Genomic DNA, 10621 nt, shown 5'->3' on the forward strand with positions numbered 1-10621 from the left:
AAATAAAGTGCATAACTTAAAGACCGGATGAAAAAATAAATTAAAAGACCTTGTTGTATGTCAAACTCGACCTTTAACCAAATACCATTGTAATGTACAATCTCGAGGGGCGTGATTCCAAGCATTTATCCACACGAAGAAGCTTGTCTAAAATTAACAGCAAGAGAAACTAGAAAGGCAAGAATGTGATCCGTGACATGAAGCAACAATCTGGAGCCGATTTAATAACAGGGAAAAGGAGGCAGACTGTGTGCTACAAAGCTGCTGAAACTAAGACATAAAGCTCATTTGAGTGGAAAAGCTCAAACAAACGGGTTCAAAAGTTCAGTCTATTGTATATAGTGGTGAGACAGCAGCTGAAGGTGTCAACTGACAAACATTATAAGGCATGGAAAAAACGATCAATTTTTTTGGACATTTTGACTAAATAATTAACTGAATAATCAGCAGAATAACTGCTCATGAAAATAACCGTCCCAACTGATGCAAAACATTTTGTAAAGTCCTGATTTTCTGGATGTTAGCGCTGCAAAATAGTGATTCTGATCAAAGAAATACTTCTTTAGTGTGGAGAATCCCTTGAGAGTTGTGATTTATCAACTAAACCTTCTCGTAGAGAAGAATAACTTTATTACGAACAATATTTTACACAACATTGACACGTGTGTTGAAATATCTTCATCTTAGTACTCCACATCAAGCAACATCTGTCCACTGATTTACACCACATTTTTCTGTAGCTGAGGAACAAAATGTTTAGCGTTAATAACTACGGAAATAAAGTTTTTTATAATTTGAGATGACGTGTGTGTGTGTGTGTGTATTCCCGCAAAAATGTTGGTGTCCACCACATGATAATACTGCACTGTACTTAGTCACACATGTCCTTCAAAAAGCACTGCACAATAGAGTTTGTTAAAGAAATCACTCCTTACAATGGCAGCATACATGCCAGTGGTTACTCATACAGTAAGGATCACATTCAATACTGTTTTCATTTATTGACCACAAGCGTGTGACTCAATTATTCTAAATTTCTGGCCCCATCTACTTTACAGTAAAGGTTTCCACAATGATCGAACAAAGTAGCTGAAATGAGGAAGGATAGCTTTTCCATCACTGACACTTGAGTCATGAAGAAGTGGGTCATCATCTTTGTTAGAATATCTGTTTTAGGCAAAATGACAAAATCTGCTCACACAGTCAGAGATAGTCATAACTAGAGGTAGGTGTGCGCTGAAACAGAGAACAACAGGAAGCTCACAGAACTTCAAGTTTCTCTTTCTTTCTCGCTTCTTTATGTGCCCGACTTCACAAGAAGAGTCATTTATTGTTTTTATTTGCCTTCCCCCCATTTTTCAGAGGTTTAGAAGTTCACTTTTAGAGAAGTCATTCGGTAGACAATCTGCTTCAGAGCGAACTGAGAACTTTCTCCTTATTCAGAGTTAAGTCAGATGGATTTCTCCTCCTCTGTCTCAGTGGTCAATGACACCTGAAGTGCCGGGTCTTTTGGGCATGGCAGAGCTGAAAGGTCCCTGATTACTTCTCTACTCTGAGCCTCATCGCTTCCCTGCTCGGAGGAATAATAAGCCTGTGAGTCTCTGACTGATGAAGGTTGTGTACCAGAGAGTTTGTCTGCTTTGTGGCAGGTTCCTTTGTACACCTCACTTCCCTCTGGCAGGTAGTGGAAGATCTGGGAGTTTTTGGTGTAGTCTCGCACATCGTGGCAGACCAGGACGGTTGAGTCCCGGTTATTGGTGGTCAAGGGACGTTGAAGAGTGTCTACAGAGGGGCGGTTATCCTGTCTCTGTTGCCTCTGTGCTCCCATCTTGCAAAATAACCACTTGATTTTCTCAATGAGCTTGAGGAGAACAGCCTTGCGGAGCAGGATGTAGATCCAGGGGTCGAGAATGGGGTTGAAGGAGGCAAAGCGTATGGCACGTAGATCAGGGTTTTTGTCCAACCTCGGCTCCACTGGAGTCTTATACAGCTGGTTTAAAAACACCTGAGCCTGCAGGGGAAGAGAGAATACAGGATGAGTAGATGGATACATGTTTTACACTATGTGTGAGTGTGCAGCTGTGGGTGTGTGAAAAGCACATTAATAACAACATGGAGCACCAGAGCAGGAAAAGAGAGAGAGCATCTCATCATCCATGTACAAAAATAAGTACACTGTAAACAGGATTTCAACAGTATTAACCTGTTATTGCTAAAAACAGTGCTTTACTGTTAATACAAAAGAAAACCTGTTAAATTACGCTCATAGGCTGTTTTTTAACTGAACTATAATGCATTCTTAAAAAACAGCACTTTACTCCTGATCAACTGTCTAAAGTATCATCAGTAACAGTTTTATGCAGTATTTTTTTTAATTCTGGGACCTGATCTGCTCATGTGAGGCTTGTACATTGTACATGATTGTAAAATCAGTTAATTAGCTTTATTGTTCTTCACTCACATGTTGTTATAGTTTGCATTCTGTGCTTGTAGCCAGCTATAGACACATTTTGGGAAATGTGTCAACAAGTCTATTATAGCCTTTTTCCTAACAAGTGCCTTTAATTGTATTTAGTGTGACTATTCCTATGTCTGTAACCTGCTAAGTCTATTCATCTAGGCAAAAAAATTATGTTTATTAAAATGTATGTAAAAAATAAATAGTGCATTAAAACAAATCAGTAAGATAATGTAAAAGGAAGGTGAAAAACAGCTATATAATGTATCTTTAAACAGTAAATTAACTGTAAAATACTGTGAAATTAATAATAAAAAAACCCAATTCAAACTGTATTTTTCAATAACAGTACAAAGCTGTAAATTTCAACGACAGTATAATGATGTTAATTTTACAGTAACATAAAGGCAACCCTGCTGCCAGCTCTTTATCGTTATTTTACTGGGAAATTCTTAACAGTGCATATTTATGCGTAAAACGTGCATAATGGATAGAATGAACAAAGAGTAGTGGCTTAAAAATGGCAAGGAAAAAGTTATTAAGTACAAATATTAATATGATTTAACTTTGCTTTCTAATCATCCACCTGGGTTTTGGATAAAAATGTATGACCAAACTGTGTTAAAAAGGAAAAAAGGAACATTTGTGCGCAAAAGATCAGTGCGTAAAGGATACTTAGGAACTTACAACAAGTGGTATGGCGCAGATAAGCATCACTGCCGAAGTGCCTGTGAGCAGAATGACCATCTGGATCTCTGCACCGGCCAGACGACTGAAGCTGCTTCCTCTCCTCGGCGGCTTCCCGGTGCGTCCCAGGTCGGCACCCAGCGACATCTTGCGCATGAAGTGTTGGTGCATCCGGATCAAAGCCACGCACACCAGCACATTAAAGACAACAGTGGTGAGGATCAGAAGAGTGCTGTAGCCGGCGTATATGAAGGAGTAGGCGGCATCGCTGGTCTTGTTGCTCCTCCACTCTAAGAAGCACCAAGTGTCCGGGTATTGTTTCTTCACATGTCCGAAGCCGACGATAGGCAGAGCGCAGAAGAGCGCGTTGGAGATGTAGATGCCCAGGAGAGTCAAACCGGCCAGTTTCTGGTCCACAAAGTCGTTGTAGAAGTAGGGATGGTTGATGGCGATGTATCTCTCCACCGACATGGCACAGATGATGCTGAGCCCGGCCAGAGAGAAGAAGAGCAAGATGAAGCCAAAGTACTGGCACAGCGCGTTGTCGCCTGGCCACGAGCCCTTCACGTAGGTGGCGATGGTGACCGGACTGGCCAGCAGGGTGCCCAGCAGGTCCGTGACCGCCAGGCCACACACCAGCGTGTAAAACGTGGTTTCTTTCTGTTCTTTGCGAGACTTACAAAGCACCACGATGGCGATGAAGTTCCCAACCATCCCGAAGATGAACATAATAGACGGGATGGTTGGGACAAAGCCCCTTGTTGTCATCGTTTGGTTATTCATCTTTTAAAACGCAGTTCAAGACGAGTGAAACGAGCGTTCCCAGTCCAGAGCAGGAAACTTATTTGCACTTGAAAGAAAACCAACATCATCAAAATCAGAACCAAAACAAAACAGTTGAAAAAAAACAAAAAAGTTGAAAAAAAACAAAAATAGTTTGCACCTTGTCTTAGTTCTTCCTCCTGCTGAGCATCATCATGTGGCTGAGAGATCCTCAGCTATAGCTTTGGGAGACAGACGCACATTTCACTCACCAGGAGAGAGAGATGAAGGCAGCCAACAGACACCAGTGACTTCATTGAAATAAGGCTCTGCCTTCAAGCTTCCTGCAGGGTTCAGTCCCTCCCCTTCATTTCACCTCACAGCTTCATCAGCTGTTCAGTCTGGTGCAGCAAAGGCCTTGGACATATTTTGTTTTAACACCATCACACAGAGGTTCAACCTAAACAACAAATCTTTTTATTTTTATTTTTTAATTTTTTATTGTGTTATAAAGTGATTACAAAACAAGTGAAGACGTGCAGGGACATACTCTATATAAAAAAGACCAAATATATATTATACAGAGAAAGACAAATAATAAAGTACAAAAACAAACAAAACAAAACAAAAACAACACAAGGGGATAAAAGCAGGTTGAAGAATGTGTGTGTGTTTGTGTGTGTGTGCGTGTGATGTGGATAATGGGTGTGTGTTTGGCATTGAATGAGGCGAAATGGTCATATATGACATATACCTACTCTTAAACACATATACTGTACACATGCACACATATCTACACACACACATACAGATATCCTTCCTTTTATAGCATAGGGGGAACAAAAACAAAACAAAAAGAAAATAAATGAATGAAATATATATATAATACAGTATAAATAAATAAATAAGTAAATAATAACAATAATAAAGAAAATAAATGTTTTAAGTTAATTCGAAGGTCATATATAATTATAACTGTGTATGTGTGTGTGCGTGGCGTGTATGTGTGTGTGGGTGGGCAGAAATGGGGGTACAACAAATCTTGTATGACACGGTTTAACATTAAAAAAAGTTACAAAAATGAGAATCTTAAAACTCTTACAAATGTAAATGTGTTCTTTTAAAGTTACCATAAGACCAAATTCATATTGTGTTTGAATTAGGCTATATTTTAGGCAATTAGTTGAGGCTTGTAGATCAAAATGGTCATATTTATATTTTCCCAGCCCAAAAAAATTTGTTCCTTGTAAGAACCAAATATTCCTGTAAGCTTAAAAGTGCCACAAAAAGGTAGAATAAAACTTAGAATATAGCAATGTGAAGGTAATTATTTATTATTATTTTATTAGGTATCATTTATTATTTGTTATAGTAATTCAGTTATTCTAAAATAATTTCCTGACAATCATCTCATAATAGGATTGATTTGGGATCAAGAATCTTTCTTTGCTCCGTAATTATATTATATAGGTGAATGTCCATATATATCTATATCTATATCTATATCTGTATATATACTGTATATATATCAGGGACTAAAGGGTGCTCTGTGCGTTAGTATCACGCGCTGATGGGCGTGACAAAGTGTCTGTAATTTACCCTCTGGGAATGAGAATGGGCTGCCCCTGCTCAGTTGGATTAAAGGGCAACCATATGAGGGCAACACACATCGACCTGCCTGACCTGCTTCAAAACATCCTCTGCTTTCCGTGCACACCGGCCATCCTCACGATTTCCATGACTGTTATATGTAGTATGACGGTTCTCGATCAGGACTTGTTTTGACAAACAAACCAGCAACATCACCACGCTCAGGTGGGTGGGGTTTGTTTAGCTGCGCTGATGATGTCAGACTTGTGGCTGCAGCTTGTCTGTTGTCTGTGTGTGATGCAATTAACCCTGAGCTAATTGTCAGTGGCATCACTTGTGAAAAAGCACCCACACCACTTGAAGCTGTTTCCTCCACGTAGCTAGACTGTGACTGCTTTCGCACAACATGTTGAACTCTGAGGAACCGAGACCCTGAGCCCTGCTGCCTGACGTCATCCCACCAGACTGACCCTGTGCTCTTGGAAAACACACTTGTTTTTTCTTTGTTGCCACTTTCTGCCATTTATTTTAACATAGAAACGGAGGAAACATGCTCTGATTAGGGGCGCAATATAGCCTTGAAAAAATAATATTTTCTTAGGCATACCCATTCAGGCTGTATATAACATAATTGGCCTCAACATGTCTACCTTTTGAAAAACAGCTGTTATGTAATTTGTTTGCCACCCTGCACATACAGTACGTATAAAATATGATTTCAGCGTCCTGTTGTGTTTTTCTGTATACGTGCATGTCGGGTTTCAATCCTCACAGAATGTTCTGTAAGTAGATTTGAAAGATTAGGCTCCTCATGAATGTGCTTTTCCTGGATTTGTTTGTTGAAGTCAGATAACCTGCAGCGTGGTCGCACTGCAGACGCACTGCTGAAAGACTACATTTTCCTGTAAATACAACTGTTGAAAGACAATCACACAGCTGAGTGGGGCTTTCTGTTCAGGCATTTGTTTTTCTGGTAGACTTTGTGGTTTAAAGAAAGCAAAGAAGAAACAACTTCCAAAACACAGTATTTCTTCCAGGGCTTTAATTTCTGTGCCAAACAATTACTACATTGTGTCTTGGAAAGGTTTTGTTGGCTCTATAGACTCTTATATCCTCAAAGTAGTGCCAGTTGGTGGAAAACATTTCTTTCTCTTTTGATAGCTGTTAGGGATTTGACTTTGTTTCTTACAACGAGAGGGACAATTACACCAAGGGAGCTATTACAGGTATTCAGTACTGAATTTAGGTGTAGTTTTGCATGATTTGCTTGCAACAATGCACCCGTGCTTTAGTTTAACGCTTGGGTTGATCTATGATTTACCGTCTGAGATTACGGTTTGCCAAAGACCTTTTTGTTTAGAAAAAACAACAGCCACCTGTAGAGTAAAACAGGATCTCTGTGGACATGTACAGACACATCTGGTAGCTTGTGGGATGGGTCAAAGAAAACTGTCTTCATTCCACATCTACTGTCTACACACCCACACATTTAATAACTGACAAAACTGACTCTGTCTGCACAATTTACATTTTTGTCAATGAACTGACTTGTATATATACTGCTGATGATTTAAACTTCCCCAATAATAAAGGCAGACATGATATTCACTAGCTTCAAGCTATAGTTGACAAAACAGTCCCACCACTAAGGTCACCATAATGTTTTAAAATCCACATTTATCAGAGCTCTTTCTCAAACATATTGGCTTAAAGGACTGGTCAACACGTTCCCATTCCAACTCGTCACATACTGACGCCTTGTCAGACCCCACGGCGTCACATCTCGGTTGCACTAAACACGTGCTTAATGTTGTGAATTAAATAAAAACACGTGCTTAATGTTGTGAAATAAATGAAAAGTCACCCCTCTCGACTTTAGTCTTGGATTCCCAACATCTTTGAGCATAAACCCAGGTGGCCGGGTTGTTGTCCTTGACACTCTGCCTGCGACCTGTTTTTAAATGTAAAGTTTAGAGAGAGTCTGGACGTGTTTATTCTGGGGTCTGGTAGATTTGTAGTAAAAACATCCGTATGCGATCTCACTCAGCATAACAAAGAGAATCAGATGTAAACTGTTTGAACTGGCACAGAGTTTGACATGTGATGCCAACATGAAAACAGAAATACTTTGTCTGCTTTTTGAGATTATTTACAACAGGCATCTGATTAAACTGTCATGAATTTGTTTGGGCTGTTGAGTCTAAGTCATCAAATGTAATTATATCTACTCTATAACTCCTTGAAGATATGGATTCACTGTATACAGCCACTTTCAATATGACCTTGAATGACCTGAGCATAAAACATCTCTGTTCATACTGTTATTTCATCCAACCCTAGAAGACAGTTTACTCTTGAGGCTGTAGGACTGCAAAACAATACAAAATCAGACTCAAGCTCATTCAAGTCAAAATGACAAAGAACAATATAATGCACATTCAGTCTTGTGAAGGGCTCATTGCATGGGTGGAAAAAAGTACAAAATGCAAGTCTTGCAAGATTTTTACAACTAATTAGTTGATTTAATCGACAGTGAAACTCCCAGTGATTCTCCACAAAGAATCACACAGAAGCGCCACATTAAATCTTGTATTTACCGAAGATGTGCTCATAAATAGTTTCTTTGAAATAAGTCATTAGCAGACTAAGATGAAAACGGCTGACTAGTCGACTAATGGAATAAGAGGGAGCAGCCTTACTGCAAATCTTACATTGACAGCAACTGCTAGGTGCAGATGGTGGAGAAACACAAATGACATACAATACAGTAACTGCAGTTCATCTTATAGTAATGTTTAAGGGGTCAAATATCCCATTGCTGCACATGTTTTTCACTCTGCATTTGTAATGGTCATCTTGAGACCATTGTTCATCGTTACTAAAGGGATCAGTATGCTTCGTCTGAAACCCCCTCTATACTTTTCACACAAATGACAGCAGCATCCAACAATTTCTGTAACTTTCTGAAAAAAACAATCTGACATTCAGGCCCACTTCTTGCAACAATTAGCCAGGTGTGTGGAGGTTATTGAACTTCTCTCTCAAGCTTTATTTTGAAAAGGTTCACACAATTATTTCTTTCACCTTTCATGTACCCGAGTGCAACATCACGTCATTACGTCTTGCTCTCCTCTATGACGGCAAGCTTTTCACCCCACCTTTAAGTGAGGCCATTAGGAACAGCTGTAAAAACTTTTACCATTGACATGTTGAACGAAGTAGTTCATTTAAAGAGTATACTAACAGCTTTGGCTTATGTGGCCATGCCATACCACATCACATTCTTAGTGACTATTTGCAACTGATGCACCAGCAATTCTTGTAGCAGTCCTCAATCCAGATAACATTTTTGTCTACATTGCTATTTTAAGCATTAAACTGGTGTTTTCCAATAGAGCAGTTTACAGTTATTCCATATCAGACTAATCATCGGTGAAGTCACCCCTCTCGACTTTAGTCTTGGATTCCCAACATCTTTGAGCATAAACCCAGGTGGCCGGGTTGTTGTCCTTGACACTCTGCCTGAGGCCTGTTTTTAAATGTAAAGTTTAGAGAGAGTTTGGATGTGTTTATTCTGGGGTCTGGTAGATTTGTAGTAAAAACATCCGTATGCGATCTCACTCAGCATAACAAAGAGAATCAGATGTAAACTGTTTGAACTGGCACAGAGTTTGACATGTGATGCCAACATGAAAACAGAAATACTTTGTCTGCTTTTTGAGATTATTTACAACAGGCATCTGATTAAACTGTCATTGATTTGTTTGGGCTGTTGAATCTAAGTCATCAAATGTAATCATATCTACTCTATAACTCCTTGAAGATATGGATTCACTGTATACAGCCACTTTCAATATGACCTTGAATGACCTGAGCATAAAACATCTCTGTTCATACTGTTATTTCATCCAACCCATAGAGGACAGTTTACTCTTGAGGCTGTAGGACTGCAAAACAATACAAAATCAGACTCAAGCTCATTCAAGTCAAAATGACAAAGAACAATATAATGCACATTCAGTCTTGTGAAGGGCTCATTGCATGGGTGGAAAAAAGTACAAAATGCAAGTCTCCCTCAAAAAAAAATCCAAGGCACACTGTAGTGTTTGAACAAAATTAAAATGCCTTTATTTTACATGGCAATAATTGTTTAAAATGACCAACGCGTTGCGACCAACATAGGTCTTCATCAGGGTCACTGTGAGCATTCAGCAGTAGCTTGCACACCTATATTGTGTTATACTAATCAGTAGAGTGGTCGGGTGGTTCTCCATCAATGAGCAAGCCTATTGGTGGAAAAACAAGGAAATTACACATCATAAATAGGGAGGAGAAAGAGAAGAAAAAACAATATAATGCACTTTACATTTAACATTAAACTTTACACAATCATTTTCCTGATCTTCCAGCAGGACGGTTTATCCCTAAAGAGGGTATATGACTCATATCAAACAGCAACATAATGGGAAGTTACTTTAAACGTGTTAATCCATCCAAACTGTTCAGATTCCTCGGTAAACCTGTGAGCCCTACATCCCTGCTGTACAAGTGTACCATTTGGTTGTAGACATTATTGTGGCAATCATTAACAGGGAGCCGACACTCAAAGCCAAATTAAGGACATTTACTGCTAATCTTTACATGACCAGACGACCCTAGTTGCCCATTAGAGCACGATGGAAAACAGCACACAGGATGTTATATTGCTGATGATGCATAAATTAAGGAAAATGGTACAAACCTACTGTCAAAGGGCCAAACCAGAACACATGAGCAAAACCCCGCCGGCACTGCATCTCATTTAATCAGCTCATTTATATTCCAACTACTGAGTTTGTGAATTAGTTTTGGACACACTGTACGCTGGTTGTGAACGGCTGCTGTGCCAGCTCATTGAAATGCAAGAGAACATGTTTCATTCAGATTACTGACGTATAACGCCAGTAAGAAGGGTTTTATTTTTAATTTCATGACCAGCAGTTGGTTTCAGGTGAACATTCTGTTGCTATAGCAAATATTAACAGACACCTTTCATCTACGGCCCAAATACCCTCCATGTATCTATATGCATGTTTGTTAAAGCTGTTAATTGTGATTGTTGACTTGTTGATTTAGTTTTTTTTC

General features: G+C 39.3%; 1 protein-coding gene across 1 annotated transcript; it reads right to left on the reverse strand.

Annotated features, from left to right (window-relative positions):
• Positions 1 to 204: 204 nt before the first annotated feature.
• On the reverse strand, positions 205 to 4228 carry ptger4a (prostaglandin E receptor 4 (subtype EP4) a). The gene is made up of 2 exons (XM_037779020.1): positions 3146 to 4228; positions 205 to 2011 (listed from the first exon to the last, which is right to left on the reverse strand). The coding sequence occupies exons 1-2, from the start codon at positions 3926 to 3928 to the stop codon at positions 1451 to 1453; spliced, it is 1344 nt and encodes a 447-aa protein (XP_037634948.1). The 5' UTR covers positions 3929 to 4228; the 3' UTR covers positions 205 to 1450.
• Positions 4229 to 10621: the final 6393 nt, after the last annotated feature.

The sequence above is a fragment of the Sebastes umbrosus genome, chromosome 8, assembly GCF_015220745.1.
Source record: "Sebastes umbrosus isolate fSebUmb1 chromosome 8, fSebUmb1.pri, whole genome shotgun sequence".
NCBI classification, from domain to species: Eukaryota; Metazoa; Chordata; class Actinopteri; order Perciformes; family Sebastidae; genus Sebastes; species Sebastes umbrosus.